At 51.8% G+C, this 17,577-nt stretch overlaps 1 protein-coding gene across 6 annotated transcripts in view; it reads right to left on the reverse strand.

Moving 5' to 3' along the window:
* Positions 1-6,725: 6,725 nt before the first annotated feature.
* STX2 (syntaxin 2) overlaps positions 6,726-17,577 on the reverse strand; it is a 32,947-nt gene continuing 22,095 nt past the window's right edge. The window contains exons 6-10 of one of the 6 annotated variants that reach the window (XM_044389796.2): positions 16,280-16,353; positions 16,048-16,185; positions 13,669-13,779; positions 11,832-11,953; positions 8,723-8,824 (exon numbers count right to left, since the gene is read on the reverse strand). In XM_044389796.2, coding sequence (XP_044245731.2) covers positions 11,873-11,953; positions 13,669-13,779; positions 16,048-16,185; positions 16,280-16,353 — 404 coding nt within the window. In that variant the 3' untranslated portion in view covers positions 8,723-8,824; positions 11,832-11,872. The other 5 variants (XM_057306023.1, XM_026514677.4, XM_044389797.3 and 2 more) reach the window with 5 other exon arrangements.

Here is a 17,577-nt window from a genome sequence, read left to right on the forward strand (position 1 = left end):
AAATCTACCAATTTGCAAACGTTGGAGATCATCTCTTTAAAAAATCTAAACATGGACTCTGACAAAACAAAACTCACCAAGAATTTCTCAACAATTAAAGAAACTGAATTTTAACTGGGAAAACAAGACATCAAGGGAAAGACGCGCTGTTGGGGCCCGTTCCTTGCTCACGTGTGGCCTCTGACATGGAGGGACCTGCTCCGTGTCCTTCTGATATCCTCTCCCTCGATCCCCGTGGGACAGAGGCCCCCGCCGGCTCCCCTGCCACCTCACCGTCAGAACACCTGCTACAGGGAGCCGGCAGCCGGCCTCCAGCTCAGTCGTGATTGATCAAAGCCGACCATTTCCCCCTGTTAACCCGTGTAGGAGTGGGCATGTGTCCAATTCTGCCACTGAGACATTAGGGAAAGTCTCCAGGGGCTGGGCTGGGGAGGCCTGGACATTTAGTAAAAAGGGACATCGAGGAACATCCTCTCCATTCTCGTCTGTTCTGTGGACACTGTGTATCAGTCTACGCCTGGATCCCTAGCAGCCATCTTGCGACCATGAGGAGACACGGACTCAGAGAATTAACTACGTTTGGAACAGTCCTGTCTCCAAATTTCTTATTCTGTGGAATCCCACATTTTCCTTCTTCAAGCCATTTCAACCGGGTTTTCTATTGCTGCAGCCATGAGCGTCCCGAACAACACAGTGGCTCTGCCTCCTTCCACGGGGAGCCTTCCCAGGACCTTCCTGAGCCTCACCAGCTGGCGCCTCCAAGAACTTACGGAGCAGGGGGTTGGAGGTCAACTCTCCCAATCCCCGCATCTTCAGATGAGAGAGCTGGGACTCATGGTTTGAACATACCCACAACCACCTAGTGGGTAAGTAGCAAAGGCCTGGTGTGCCACGCCTGCCCCGCTCCCTGGCATCCCAGTTTCAGATGTGCAAAGTGTTGGGCTACCAACAAGGTCATTGGTGTGCGAGACAAAAGGGAAGGCGAGTGAAAACAGTGATCAAGCCCTAAGGTCCTGCCCCTGGTTCCCTCCCAACACCTGCTGGACTGGGAATGGTGGGTGACAGATCCCAGGCACTGGCTTTGCAGAACAGACTGTGGAATCTATAAACAGACCCTTCCCGTCTGATGCTGTCCCATCCCATCCTGTCCTGTCCTGTCCCTCAGCCTAAGTACCCTCTGTGTGTGGATGGCTTCCCGATTTAGGCCACCCGCCCTCTCCCGAGCTCCGGTCTCTAGGCCAGCTTAGTTTCTTGACTCCATGTCTAACAGGGACCTCAGACTTACCGCTGACAAAGCACAGCTCTCGGTTCTTGCCACCGAGCATCCCCTCCCTGCTCCCCTCAGAGCAGATGGCTCCCCACTCACCCGTCCACGTGGGCCAAGCACCTGGCAGGCACCCCTGCTTCTCTCTGTCCCAGCGGGGCCCCCGCAAGAAACAGAACTTGTAAGAGTTTACACGAGGAGGCGTTTCGGAAAGGGCTCCTCTCAGAGATAAGGGCAGGATGTGCATAGACGCTGCGGGCCGAGGGCGCAGAGACCGGCGGGGAATCGTGCAGTTCTCAGAGGTCAGGGAAGCTGGGGTCCCTGCGTGGTGGGAACTGTGACCAGGATGTGACCACCCTGCTGCTGTGGTTTGAACGAGTGTGTCCCCCAAATTCTCACCTTGAAATCCTAGCGCCTGGTGTGATGGTGTTAGGAGGTGAGCCTTTGGGAGGTGATGGGATCATGACGGTGGAGCCCCCACAAGTGGGATCAGTGCCCTCACGTGAGACCCACAGAGCTCCCGGCCCTCCTGCCACGTGAGGACACAGGGAGCAGTCTGCCCCGGGAGGAGGGCCCTCGACCTCCAGTGGCGGCAGCCGGATCTCGGCCGTCCAACCTCCAGAGCTGGGAGCAGCACGTGTCAGCCGTGTGTGTCTGCAGCCCTTTGTTACTAACAAACTCCGCCAACAGTGACGGGGTCCTGAAGAAGGGTCGGGACAGTGAACACATGCTCTACCTGTCTCCTCCTCCTTGTGCTCCCCATCGGTCAACCCAGGCCAGAAATCAGAGGGCGAGCGGCCGGATGATGAGGTCTGAGGGGTCAGCCTCTGGGGGTGGAGAAGGGGAGGGGCGGCACGGGGCTGCACACATGCACACACACCCCGCCTAACGCAGCACCTCGCCCGCCACAGAACCAACCTTCGGGGGCCCAGGAGAAAGTAGAAGCCAGGGTGGCCCGAGAACAGCCTAAGCTCTGAAATCACCCCCCCTCCATTCAGATTCATCAGCGGAGAAGGCGAGCTCTCCCGGGTCGAGGGGGTCCAGCCGCCTCCGTGAAATCACCGCTAACCTACGCGGACAAAGGGACAAGCCCCAGGAAGGCAGGCTTGAAATACAAACAGGAAGTAGGGAGACAGAACTGACCAGCGACGGCAGGAGGGGCACAGCGCGGAGGGAGCTCGCACAGGTTTAGATGCAAAGGGACAAAGCAAGGAGGGAAGCAACAAAGCAGCATCGGCCTCGGGGAGGGGCCAGCTCGCAGAGCCCGCACCTGAGTCTCAGAGACAACACCGCCTCTCAAACGTCCAGTCCTGAACAACACACCGGAAGGTGCATGAAGCAACCTTAAGGGGCATTCCGATCAAATACAGGAAATTTTCCTTTTTTTTTTTTTTAGATTTTAAGTCCTCTCTACACCCAACGTGGGGCTCGAACTCACAACCCCAAGGTCAAGTCACGTGCTACTCAGACTGAGCCAGCAGGTGGCCCAAAGGAAATGTTCAACTTATCCCACAAAGCTAAGGTTGTGGGCCCTTGTCCTGGGCCCCCAGGGAAGCTGTACATTGACGTCTACCGAGGTCAGAAGGGCTTCGCCACTCTTCAAAGCAGGGGCTCTCGTTCTGCCCTGAGCACACACTGAACATCTGCTTCATTAGCAAATAAACTTAAAAAAAAAAAAAAACCTCAAACATAAAGATAAGAGTAAAACCTCCATAAGTTTTCAAAAGACAGAGCCTTGCAGCCTCACGTACTAAACACACGACGGTCTCTAACTCTCTGGAACGTCTCTCACCACGATGATTTGTAACTTTATGTTAAAAACAAAACAAAACATAAATACCCTTGCTCCAAACGCTCCTTCCCCAGAGCACTGTCTCCTTTATGAAGACTGTATATCCTCGGCAGCTGTCCTCACTGGGGCTTGAATAGAACCCTTCTCCTTTCTCTTTAAAATTTTTTGAAGGTTCGTCCATTCTACGTCGATAGGTCCCTACTCAGAAAAAAAGTAGTGGATAGAGACTGTGTGTCCTCAGGTGTTCAGTGTGCAAAGACTCAAAGCAGCTGTTGTGTGTGTGACTGATGAACTAAAGGAAACCATGCTTAGTAATGAATCGAGAGATTCTCAAGTAGATGGAGTTTTTTTGTTTTTTGGGTTTTTTTTTAAGATCCAGATGAAAATTCCAGAGTTGAAAAGTGAAGCAACAGTGATGAACGGACGTGCTCCTTGGCGGGTTTCAGGGACGAAAGAATGAGAGCACCCAAAGTGAGATCAGAAATTATCCAATAGGAAGAACAGAAAGAAAAAATAGAGAATGAACAGAACCTCAGAGACAGGGAGGACAGCAACAAGAATATCAAGATACCTATAAGGGGAGTCCCAGAAGGAGAGAAGGGGGGGCGGAAAAAATATTTGAAGACATAATGGATGGCCAAAAACTTCCCAAATTTGATGAAAAACAAGATATATAGAGATCCACCCATAGCTAGATGTGTCCTGGTCGAGCTCTCGAAAGACAAGGGAAAATCATGACAGCAGCGAGAATGGACTCACTGTATTCAGAAGAGCGTTGGGACCATTAGCGGCCACGGGATAACGGCTGTGGGACACGGTGGGTGCAGGAAGCAGCGGAGTGAAGCCCTCAACAGGCAAGAGAAGAGTGTAAACCAGGAGTTCACTGTCCACACGCTACCCTTCAAGACTGCGGATGAAACTGAGACATTCCCACATTTATAAAGGCTGAGAACGTGCTTCTACCAGACCTGTCTTCCAAGAAACACTAAAGGGAGCCCTCTGGGCTGAAACCAAGTGAGTCAGTAGTGATTAATCTGTAGGAAGAACACCAGAAACGGTCGAGCCGGGAGCCAATATCAAAGGCACGGTAAGTGTGTCTTTCTCTTTTCTTCTCTTAATGCCTCTGAAAGACACAAGTTGTGTACAAACAATAATTTTATCCAGACTGTACAAAGAACTCTTACAACTCAAAAATAAGAAGCCAGCCAGCCCCACTTCTAAAATGTACCGAAGGTTTGAGTGGCTATTTCTCGAGGAGAGATCTAAGAATGACAAGTCAAAACAGGAAAAGCTGTTCCTCTCCACGAGCCAGTGGGGATGGAGACTAAAACCGTGGGGAGATAGCACACCGCACCGTCCAGCAAAGCTACGACAGGAAGACGGCGCCGAGTGTTGGCAAGGACGCGGAGTCTGGGGTCCCTGCACGTTGCTTGGGGGACTGGGAAACGGTACTGCAAGGGGACAAACAGCTGGGCAGTTTTGTAGAAAGTTACACGGTTATGTGACCCAGGAGTTTCCCAGAGAGAAACGACACCGTGTGTCCGCAGACATGGATGCCGCGATGCTCGGGCAGTGAAACCCGCGATGGCAAGACTGCGGTAGCTCAGATGTCCATGAAGCAGTGGATACGTGAGGCGTGCTTTACACTAAAAACAATATAAAGGAACAAACTAGGGATTCGTGGTACAGAACGGACAGACCGCACCAGTGGGATGTTGAGTGAAAGCAGCTGGACTGATTCCATGTGCACAAAATGTCCAGAAAAGCCAGGGTCACAAAGAGAAAGCACCTGCAGGGTTCCCAGTGCTGCGTGCGAACGCACGCACGCGTGTGTGAAATGTCCCGAAACTGGAGAGTGCATGGTTCCACAAGCCTGTGAATTTACTAAAATCACAGAACTCCACAGCTGCAATAGCTGCACTCACGCAGATTAGACCTCAAGCAGCACCCGCGGGAACAGGAAGGCCGGCGGGCGCAAGCAGCCGCGGCCGGGGGCGTCCCGAGTCCAGGTCAGGGCCCTCGCGGCCGGCGCTGGAGCTGCCTGCGCTGGGTCTTGGTCCCGCCAGACCGAACCACCCCCGCCTGTAGGTTGGGTCCGCTGGGGCCCCGAGACAGCAAGCCCCAGCCGGCGTGGAGGCCACCGAACGCCACCCCCACCCCCGTCTGCCCAGAACCCCAGCGGGAACCAAGCGACACGCAGAGGCCAGGCGGGGGGGGGGGGGGGGGGGAGTGTGGGTGTGTGTGTAAGACTCGGGCGGCGGCTTCCGTGCCCGCCCCAGCCTGAGGTCCTGTGACGTTCTCAGCGCCCTCTCTTGGAAGGGGCGGAGGTCACGCCCAGGTCAGACCTCTCCAGCACTCCAGGCAGCTTTTTCTGGAACTTACCCTGGGGGGACGTCAAGGCCTGAGCCGGCTTCTGTGGTTAGGAGCGCGTCTCCTCCCCTGCAGTGGCCCCGGTCCGAGGGTGAAGGCGCCACCGGTGGGCTCTCCGAAGTCGACCCTGAGCCCTGCCACTCCCCCTCCAGCCGAGGCAAAGGGAGCAGCGGGTCAGCCAAGGGCAGGACACACCACCGCAGGAGGCGGCCAAGGGCCACCGTTTCCCCCAGGCCCTGGCCTGGGGCCCGGCTCGCGCCGCTGGGGCTGCTGGGCAACACAGCAGGTGTGAATTCCGTCCCAGCTGAATCCTGTTTTAAACTCGTGGGAGGGCGTGACTTTAGATGCACTGAAGTGAATAGATTCTATTGGCAGAGGTCACAGAGAGGACACGACCCCGGCTGACCTGCTTCTGGCCCTGGGCTGTGGGAGGCCCCTCACAGTCCCATCCTTGGGGTGGGGCTCCTCTGCCCTTCCCACAGTGGGAGCGGGTTTCCAGGCCTCGGCCTTGAGGGCGATGTGGCGCTGAGACCTTGTGGATGGTGCAGGGACCCCGCTGAGGCCTCCCCGCGAACCCCAAGGTGCTGGTGGGCGGGGCCAAACCCTGCTCCTCTGTCGCCCCACACAAGCCTGGATGTGAGCTCCCCTATTGTTACACCTGCCGCCTCTGGGGTCTTCTGCCTACTTCTCGGCCTCTCCCTACCCTCGGAGTGGGTTCCCGACTTCACCGGGGAGCTCGCAAGGGTTCAAACTAACAAAATTCATTATTTATCATCTAAACTACATATAAAAAGTATAAACGAAGGGGCTAACTTACTGCGTGTATCAAGATTGCCATTTGAAGGGAGGCTCACTGTGGAAGGGGCGTCAGGAGAGGGGGTGAACGTATGGGAGCCGAGCTCCACGACCAGCTCTCTCCAGGACTGAGTTCTCTTTAAGAATTCTGGGTTTTCAACATCACTTTCCAATATGGTTAGAATTTAAGGGTTGTGAATTTAGAAAATCCCACTTAAGAAAAATTCTGAAAGAGGATTAAGAAATAGAGGATAAACAGCTCAGAGCACGGGGGGAGGGAGGACTGCCGTTAATAAAGGAGAGTCTGTCGCGTGGCCATAAGCATTGGAAGCCAGTGACCCTGAAATGTAACCCAAGCCCCCTGAAGTAGAATTTGCTGTGAGCAAGAACTCAGATGGGCTCGGAGACACGAGCCACAGAGGCTTGGAGTAATAACACAAACAACCAAAACCCCTAACATCATTAACTCCCTTTATGATACATAATAGTGGCCACAGGTAAGAGTAATTTCCTTAGTAGAACAATTTATTAATGGATATACAATAAAGTAGATCTCCAAAAACCTTTCCAGAAATGACAAGACAGAAAGTAAATTTGTTTTCAGTTCTCTGGCAGTTTTTTTTTTAAATGTAAACATAAAATACTTGAAGAAATGATAAAAAGTAACAAGTGAACCTGTAAATATATTTTTAAAACTCTGACCTCAAACAGGCACTTGAGGCTTCCACACAGACGTGCTATCTGATGACTTAACTATTTATCTAAGCAGAAATCAGAAGGCTTTTCCATAACTTCAACGACAAAAGCACACATTCAGTAAGGCCTCCAGACGAAGGGAAAAGGACCTGAACGAGCACAGCCCGAACCCTGACGGGAGGCGAGGCTGAGGAGACGGAGCTGGAGGAGATCGGGGGCCGGACGGACACCCGGACATAATGACACAGACAGGCACAACAGCTACACTAACACGAGCATGATCGGTAAGTATGTGAATATCCCTCGAGGCGCGTCTCCAACGTCGGCGCCCGTCAGTGAGCACACCCCACGGACAGGCCATTTCGAGACTTTTAAGAACACACGTGACAGCCAGAAGGCTCCTCTCGTAACGCTGAGGACGCCGCGGTGACCAGCAAGCAAATGCCTCTGTTCCGACTGAGTCTACGCTAGGCCGCCGGACGCATAAATTAGGAGCGAGGGGAATTCGTAATTGCATTACATGAAGAACAGTTTCCAAACTGCTCAGTACCATTCACACTTCCCGTGTGGAACCAAGCACGTCCCCATCTGTTTGCACACCAACGTCGGAACACAGGCGTGTGCTTACACAATCGCGACAGCAGCAAGCAGTTAGCGGCATCTGAACATCCTTCACATTCACTCACAGTTCCAACTAGATGCCCACTTGCTAGTGAGGTCCCATACGTTTTACAAGTCAAAAGATAAACCATATTATTACACTAAAAAGCATTTATAAGCAATAAAGATGTTTAATTACAGATTCCTATAAACTTTGGGAATTCACTTTTGAAGTTCAGCAGAATAGTAAGTACTTAACGAGCATTTAAGGAACTCTACAACCGTTTACATTTAGAAGAATTAACGTCTGGAAGTAATTTCCGGAAGTACTAATAAATCTCGGTCTTCTCACCACCCTAAGCTCAGGTCTTATTAATGTAAACACAGACACACACACTTTATTTCCAGCGAACAGGCAGGAGGCCGTGGTGTGTCACCGTGCGGGAGCTGGTTTATTGTCTGGGCTGTGGATGTGAGCACAGTAACGGGGACGGTGATAGAGGGTCCTCACAAACCAGCATCAAGAGAAGGCGTGGGGAAGGCTCTTTGGGGCGCTGCAGCCGACGTGTGCTGAGCCAAAGGCAAACTGTGAACGGCTGTGCAAAGCCAGCTCTAATAATATCAGGAATATTCTTTCAAAAGGCAATATTCAATATATAAAAATGGAGTAAATTAAGATGTTAATATATTAAACAATTTATAAACATTTAAAATTATAGATACCTTACAAAACAGCTGTGATGATAAACATTTTTGTTGCAAACAACACACACACGAATTAAACACAGTACAAAAACTCCTTATTACCATGTTAGCTGGGAGGGGTGGGGAGGAAAGCTGACACCTGAAATCTAATAGCTTCCTAACATAAAGCATCCCTAATTAAACGTCACATGTATTCTTAACACTGAATTATAAAAAAAAAAAAAAAATTGAAATTTTCAATAATTCCTTATTTTAAGGCCACTGAAGTGAGTTTCACATTGTTACATTTCTGTGATGTGCTGTTCAGAGTCCAGGGATGTTGGGGTACTCGTCACACCCATCCCACTCACAGACGTTCCCTGAACGACGTATCCTGTCGAGTTTTCCCCTCGCCTTCACTAATAAAACATCAGCACCCAGCGCCACGCGTCACAGCGTCTGGGGCTCAGTCATGGAACGGGAGGCCGTGGACTTGCTGCAGGTGTGGTCTGACTCCAAGGAGAGTGGCTCACAGGATATGGTTGCTATGACAATGTTGTTGCTAGGACAATTCCAAGGATCACAAGCAAAACAGTTACACAAATAATAATGAACATCATTTTCTGCAAGATAAAGAAAAACATTAATTAATTTGCAAAGTATCAAAAGAAAGAAATCACTAATGTCATTTCTTAACAAAATTCTCCTAGAATTTGAGACAGTTTAAAATACGAGGCCTACAGGTCACAGAAGAGGGAGGGGTGGGGAAGGAAAGCTCCACGGGCAAAGCTCTGAATTGCACACACATGTCCATTAAATTAAGGGGACGTAGTTAAAATAAGTGCCGCTGCAGCGACGACTTGCTCCTGGAGGGACAGGCAACATCTACCTGGCACCATGTGCGTTCTTCACAGACACTCTCTACGGATCACATTCAAACGACCAACTGCGATTCCGCGGATGCACACCTTCTCAGAGCGTTCAATGGATCTCTCGTTTGCTGACCTCTTACTTGCCCGTGTTTTTACACTGAGGCGTGTGCACGTGTCTTCTGCCACATCCACAGCCCAGAGGCCAGGCAACGAGCGCAGCTGGCTTTGTTTCCAACTAGCAAGCATCCCCGCCCAGCTGGACGCTAAACCACCTTTGGCTTAAGGCATCTGGTCTCGTCCAGGGAACGTGTCCAGGGGAGTAGGAGGAAGTCTCGAGATGAAAGGCACGCGGCCCCGCATGAGTCCAGTTCTCTTGGCAGACGGCAGACTCATCGCCTTCACCGCCGGCTAGCGCACACACGGCACACCACCGCCTAAGAAACCCGCCTGCGGACACGGTGTGGCTCTGAGGCAGCACCGGCTGGCAGCAGCTCCATCGACACCGTGTGCCCTGATGCTCAGCGAGCCAGGCCCTCAGGAAACTTTCAGTCCCTCAGAGGGTAGGGAGCGCCGCCTTCGGGTCCCCTCTCCATCAGATTCGCGCACGTTCCTGGCGTGAGGACTGCGGCCCCAGCCGCATCCCACCCTGCGCCCCCGTGAACTCCACTCGGCACCTTGATCTGATGACAGCCTTTTCCTTTGGCCTGCGGTACCTTCTTTCTTCCCATCGGCAGCCACCCTTCAGCTCCAGCACCTGCTCTGGCCACCTGGCGTCCCTGGCAGAACCGGCCACCCTGCACGTGAGCTCTGACTTTCTGTGCCCCAGGAGCTGCCTCCGCGGGTGTCGGGCCCTGCGCACGTTGTCCTTCCTTCCCCACTGGCTTGAGGCAGTGCTCCCCTGAATTCCATGACAGCTGAACTCCTGCGCCCCAGATGCCACAGACTTAACAACCCTTCTTGTCTCACACCCTGCGAACAGCTCAAACCAAACACGTGCCCTTCTCTTGGTGGGCAGAGCACACCCGGGGCACCAACCCTGTTCTGAGTTATAGTCACGGCTCTACAAGGCACTGTCTCTGCCTATCTCCTCGGACAGGAAATCAAGCGTCCCACCCATGTGGATGAACTACTTGCTGAAAAAATAAATTTTTCCAAAGTATAATTACAGACATCAACCACTGCACTTTTATAAAAGTAACTGTTGGTGTTTTTATTAATGAGGATTGTTCTGTGTTCATATTTCAAGACATCAGAGTAAACCGGACATCCAGGCCCAGGGCCCACGATAAGCCCACTGCTCCCCCAAAAATCACACTGAAAAACCTGTTTTTACTCAATGGCATTACCAAACAGCATCCCTGCATCTAATCTAAAAATTAATTTTAATCTTTAGTGTAAAACCACATTCAACCAACCATATTATGACCACCACGAAAGATTATGAAAATATGTATTTTTAAAACAACTATAGGGGCGCCTGGGTGGCTCAGTCGTTAAGCGTCTGCCTTCGGCTCAGGGCGTGATCCCGGCGTTCTGGGATCGAGCCCCGCATCAGGGTCCTCCGCTGGAAGCCTGCTTCTTCCTCTCCCACTGCCCCTGCTTGTCTCTCTCTCACTGGCTGTCTCTCTCACTGGCTGTCTCTGTGTCAAATAAATAAATAAAATCTTTAAAAAAAAACTAAAAAATAAAAAAATAAATAAAACAATTATAAAAATATTTTTTAAATGCAATTATATTCGTGAAAAAAAAATCACAGACATCATGTTTTCCAGCAGAGCTAACAGGACAGCATTGTGAAGATCACGTAAACGTCCAAATAAAAATACAGCGCTAAGCCTCCCTCCTTCTAAAGAACGAACTTAAACCAACCCCGCGGCCAGAGCCCGTTCTGAAACAAGTCCCGTGTGATCCCGTGGCCCATGGCCCACGCCGCTTCTCTCCCATGCCCCGCGCAGCTCAGGGCCCCCAGGCTCCGGCTGAGACAGAGCTCTCCGGCCCGCATTAGCGGGCCGCACGCCAGCCTCCTCCCTACTCGGCTGTCGGTCGCTTGCGGCTGCACGCCCAGCAGCCGTCGCAAGGGCTGGGCCACTCGCTCCGGACGAGGGATTCCGCACAGCAGCTGGTATTCTCGCCAGAGCGCTCACGCGGGGAGAAGGGTCCCAAACACACAAGACACAAAATGAACTGAAGGTCAGAGAAAGGTGAATGTGGTGAACAAAAATAAAGATACTTGAATCACTAATTATCTGTTCTGCTCCGAATCCTTTCACGGGCAGGCCGGCTAAGCGAACAGTCTCCGCTTCCGAGCGGGGGCGTGGGCACACCACGTGCAGCGGGCACACGGCCACCAGCGACCAAGGACTTTCCCGGAGAATTCTGCTCCACTCCCCGCAGCCCCCAGCACCCCCACCAGCAAGGAGATCTCACAGAGCAACCTTCCGTTGTTGCAAGTGTTCCCAAAGCTGAAACCGAAAAGGTACGTGAGAGCACGACGTGCCGGTTCAGCGAGAAAGCGCCTCCGGGCTGGGACGGCCACACGCGCGCACCGGCCCGCCACACCTGCACGCCGCGGCTCTCCCGGGCCACATGAGGAGGAGGCCTCCATTTAAAGACGACCCACCAGCAGCCTGTTTCCTCCCAGCACGCGTGGCGGCCGGCGACCCGCAAGCAGGCTGGCAGGACGGTGAGGTCGTGACAGCGGGGCGAGCGTCACGCTGGCTCACGGGGAGAGTTACCACGCAGATTAGCTGTTACTTACTGCCGCGCTGGCAGGCGCATGCACGGACGCCATCCACATCATCATTTGCCAACTGATAAACCAATAATTAGAGCAATTACGGCAACCAGAGCCACTGACACAGCTACAATTATCCACTTTTTCTGTCAAAGAAAAGCAAGCTGATTACATTATGGTAATTTCCTATCCCCACATTAGAAGACATCATTCACTGAAAATAAAACAATCCACAGGAAGCGGTTCTAAAATCTAAGGTACAGGACATCTGACTGTTGGGCAGCTCTCGGTTCTTCAAAAGGGTGATTTTCAATTGAACAAGGTGAGACTGTTTGGAGATAAACGGTTCTAGAACGCCTGGAATATCAGGTTCCATCGGTGAGACCCGTGAGTCTGGAAGGACTGATGTTCCCGCAGACAGAGCTACGGAATAAGCCCCACCCTGTTTCCTTCCTTGTCTGTTTGCTGTGGGTGGTTAAACCCTCTGCTGCTCCCGCCACACCCCAGAAAGTACGGCACCCTGATGCCGGCTGCCCCCCGGGGGCCCAGGCAGCTGCGCCAGGAGGGGGACGGCCGAGGTCTGAGCAGATGCGGCAGCGGGGCGTCCGGGAGCAGTGAGCCGTGTGAACGAGCCGTGTGATGTCAGGGGTCGGCTGTGTCCCTGGAGAGGCGGGGACAGTGTCAGACACAGGCACCACTCCTCGGAGCAGCTGACACCGCAAAGTACAGGGAGGCCTACTCAGCACCTGAGTCCGCACTTCACGCTAGGCCTGTTGTCTTTGTAAAACCAACTCTTCACAAAACCTTCACTGGGCTGACAGGCTGGTCAGGGAAACGAAGGGCCCGGCCCTTTGCTGATGACTTCGTAAAGCAAGTCCACCGTGTGCCTGGAAGCAGGCGGAGACCTCACGTGTGGACCTATCACCTCACTTCATGGAGGAGTATTTCAACGAGTGTTAACCCAGAATGATGTCAGCAACCAGGTCTCATGTTTCAAAGACAACGAACACACTCAGACATGCCCAAGAGAAAGCAGAGCCTGCGGGCTGAGAGTAGAGCCCAGACGGGCCTGCGCAGTCAGCCCTGTGGACTCTGCACACAGACCCTCACCCTTCCTTTCTTCCCCGCACTCTGGAGCCGCCTGTTTACAAGGCCTCCATGGGCCGCGTGGGGAACCCCTGCCCCGACCAGAAAGACTCCTCGAACCGGCACAGACTTCTCCCGGGACAGGGAAGCAGCGGTGGGGGCTCTGTGTGGGCCTTCTCAGCCCTCGGGACAAAGAGGCCACGAACTGCCGGACAAGGACACCCGTGAAATGTGCGGACAGCTTTCTTGTCCCTGAGTCAGAACTTCATTCCATCGTGTCGCTGTTCTTAGAAGAGCTTTGCTCACACACAGCACACGCAGGATGCAGGTAAGGACATCACAACTCCTTCACGAAGCTGGAACGCGGCTGCCACAGAACGCCACAGTCCAGTCTCGGTAATGCTCCTCTTCCTCCAAGCCAGAGAATTAGCAAGTAACCCGAGGAAGGAATCAAGGGTTCACTGCACAAAATGTGTGACCAATGGCTTCCAGAGTTCCCGTCCCGTTAGCTTTACATCCCCTCCAGATAACGGCCCAAGACACAGAGGCCTCTAGAGAAACGTGGGGTCACGGGACACAAAGGGTCACAGTCAACACAGTTACCTACACAACCTTTAACTTCAGCAAAAATAATCACTTCCGTTTTAAAGTGAAATAAGAATTTAAGGAATTATTTATTTCTTGGAATTCCTTTTAAGGAGGGCTACATCCACATATTACACTCAAAGCCAAATAAAGACAAGAATGCATTTTAGTTCCTAAAAACCAAACTCACCCTCCTGGCTCTGCTGTGGTATTTAATGGCTTTCTTCGTCTCTTCTTTAGCATGCTCCACGTAGTCTGCGGCGTTCATCACGTTTTTTTCTATGTTGTTGATCATTTCGCCCTTAAAAAAGAAAGTTTCAGGCTCAGAGGACATTTTTGAATGACCTGAGTGCGTATCTTACGACAGCCGCGGAGCGCCGATAAAGTCTCCACAGGGACATCGTGTGCACGTGACGGACGCCCACAAAGAGGAAAACACGATAAACATGCCAAGACAAAGAAATCAAAATTGGTATTTTAAAAAGAATGACCAGGGATGAGAGGGATGGGCGACAACGCTGATGACGAAGGGCGTGTCAAGTACACTCTGAGACGTGCGCTCGTAAGTGAGCTCCTGGGGAAGGCGAGCGCAGCCGCCGCCTTCCCGGCGCACACACACACACACACACACACGATGGACAATATCGTTTCTGATGGGCGGAAAGCGGTTTTGATCCCTCTGAAACATCTGTAAACCAAGACCAGCATGTGACACTGAACTGACGAGGTGAAGGAAGAGCGTGGCACGAGGCGAGTGCAGGGAGGTGCGAGGGGGAAGGAGACAGTACCTGGCAGTCCGTCCACGGCAGACATAACCTGCAGCAGTGACAGCAGCAGTGGAAAATGACGCACCGTTACCTCACACGCTCGCAAACTCAAGCTCGCTGGCAGTTCTACACGCACAGTCTGAGTTCAATGAGTCAATACAACGCATTACTAGCACACTGCTGAAAGGAGACCGTGACACGAAGCTAGGAATACAGCCCTTTGTCTAATGGAGCTCAATGCAGCACGTGTGGCGTTGAACCGTTATGGTTAAAGTCGAAGGTACTGTAAAATCTTACGTAATTACAGAAACAATGTGGGGTCCTTACTGCCTAGCGGCTCCCTTTGCAACACTCCCTGAAAACACGAAGCTGGCGGAAACCTCTCGCTTCTCGCTTCTCGTGTGGGAAGGCAAGGGCTCCACCCAGGCCAAACAAGAGAGAGCCCGTCCGCTGCCGGGGCTGCTGGGTTCTCCCACCAATCACAGAGTACCTGAGCTTCCCACATTTTATGATAAACGTCCTCAAAATAAACCGTGCTCTTCAAAAGGTCAGTGACACACATGGAGAATGAATCCCGTACAAGGAGGCACTTCCTGTCATCCCTCACATAATCCAGAAAATAAGCTGGTCAGGTTCAAAACTTCCCACCAGGGGGCGCCTGGGTGGCACAGCGGTTAGGCGTCTGCCTTCGGCTCAGGGCGTGATCCCGGCGTTGTGGGATCGAGCCCCACATCAGGCTCCTCCGCTATGAGCCTGCCTCTTCCTCTCCCACTCCCCCTGCTTGTGTTCCCTCTCTCGCTGTCTCTCTCTCTGTCAAATAAACAAAATCTTTAAAAAAAAAAAAAAAAAAAAAAACTTCCCACCAGACTGCTCCTGCCAGAGCAGATCCTGAAACCAGCCTTCCGGGGCGAGAGGACGCAAGCTACCGAAGATGTGTGACATGGGCGTCACCAGAATCCTAACTGTTGAATCAATGAGCGGCTGCGTGTAGGCCTCGCTCCATACTGGAAACCTCACGGAGCGCCTGATTCAGGTCTCAGGAGTCAGAACACACCAGCCTGTGTTTGATACTGGATTTTATATTTTGTGAGGAATTGTCTACACTCCTTGCATCCTCTCCCAGGGGAACCTTTTCACCCTTGGGGTGGCCCGCCCTGTCCCCCTGTGTCACTGGACAAACCAAGACCACCACACAGTGACCACAGACTTCCAGCTGTGTCACGGACGGTACCCTAAATTTAGGGCTATTCTTTTAAATGTTTCTCCCAATTAGTGTTCTAATACATGGTCCTTGTAGAACGCTTGAAAATACATGTATTTTAGAGAAATCAAAATCCCCACAGTCCCACTGTTACATGACTTGGTAGATTTCTTTCCTTCTGTGAACACTGTTCTACGGAGCTGAGTTCACGCCATACACATCCACACGTGTGCATCCGGGATATCTAATTACACGTACATAGATGGGTATGTCCACACATAAGATTTTGTGTCTCCCTCTTCACTTACAATTCCAGCACACTATCTGTACGTCTCACTAAAAATCTCCCTGAACAAAAGTCTGCCTGTGGCTGCCTAGTAGGTTGTCCTGTGGACACACAGAATTCAAGAAAGGAAGCCAGCCCCTCCCTGCTGAAAGTCGAAGCTGTTTCCAGCATTCCCGTCTCACAGTAACACTGCCATCACTTCTGAATTTTGAGACTGGATCCAAAATAGTGGCTTTCTCAGCTATGCGGGACTCTGACGTGAGACTTTCACAGAGGCAGCGGTCCATCGTGAGACGGGGAGACGCGTGCAGTTACCTGGGTCTCCACGAACATGGCCATGTCCGTGAACATCTCATGCAGCTCCCGAATGCTGGTCTCCAGCTTCATGATGTCCTTGTGACGAGACTCGATTTCATTGAGAGCTTGTCTAGTAATTTGTGAATCTGATATAATCTTTGAAAAACAAACACAAAAGAGAAATAGTGATGAACTCAGGGCCACGGGCAGATACGTGCAGACGCGCGGCCGCGGCCTCCCGGGCGCTCACGTCTGCCGTGAAGACAGAAGGGCTCCCGCTCTCCAGCATCTCCTCCAGCTCATCGTCCGTCGTGGTTCTTCCAGCTGCAAGACAAACACAAACTCCACTCACAACATGCCAACGTTTATAAACGACTCTTTCAACCCTATGCAACTAAAACCTGACTTTACATTTTTAAACGTTTTTCTGACCTTTCAAACGTATTTTCCTAGATGAGTGTTAATGTTGAGAGAAACTGACATAAGACTAAGAAAACAGGAAAAATGAGAAAGCTCTCACGAAGAACCTCATAACTGGAACGAATCACAAAACCTAACTTTAGTATGAAGGAGAAACAACTATAAGGAGGACTCCCATGTGATTCTGTGCCACACGTTTTCCTGAAAGTTTGAGTCTGGCTGACGGATAAAGGGTATGTTACCAGCATCGACTGGAAGGTCATAAAGACTAATTAGAATCAGAGGCTTTAATACTCCACTGTGTTGGCTGGTGGTACTTTTCCTTGAGTTAAATGTATTAATGCTCTCTATGAAATACATTCACGGGTTTTTGGAAAAACTCAATTGATAATTCTTATTTTTTATAATTTGTGCCACAAGACAAAATTAAATGAACGTCATAATAATTCAAATATCATTTAAAGTGAAAGTTCACAGCAGCATTATTCATATCATCATCAAGTGGAATTGACCCAAACGTCCATCCGCTGAGGCCCAGATAAACACAGCACAGCCCGTCCGCATGACGGTGCCTCAGTCAGCAGGCCGCAGGATGGCGGCACCTCGAAAAATGTGTATTAAGTGAAAGAGGCCAGTCACAAAAAAACCACATATTGTGTGATCCCATGTATATGAAGAGCCCAAAACGGGAGAATTGGTAGAGGTGCATGGCTGCCTAGGGCTCCGGGGAAGAGGCGCGGGGAGTGACTGATGGTAGACGCGCATTTTTTGGGGTGACGACGATGTCCCACAATCGGCTGTGCGACACACTGGGACCGCTGACCTGCACGCTCTGCTCGTCACTGGCGGTACGTAACTGTGGCGCTGGAGACGTGCTGAAATACCATTTGATGAGGTTCACGCTCATGGCTATTCGGGGCTCCCCAAGTCCCTGGGGAGGTGCACACAGCCCTGGGGGCCGCTGCGCCCACCGTGAGCGCGTGCCATGGCTGAGGAGCCCTGGTCTTCTCTAACGGGGGGCAGCACACCTGACTGACCTTTATGAGGTCAGCAAAGTGCCTTCCGCCCGGAGGGAAGCCTGAGCCCCACCGTCCCAGACTGTTGGCTACACATGGTCCTTGCAAGGCA

This window comes from Ursus arctos, unplaced genomic scaffold, assembly GCF_023065955.2.
Source record: "Ursus arctos isolate Adak ecotype North America unplaced genomic scaffold, UrsArc2.0 scaffold_34, whole genome shotgun sequence".
NCBI classification, from domain to species: Eukaryota; Metazoa; Chordata; class Mammalia; order Carnivora; family Ursidae; genus Ursus; species Ursus arctos.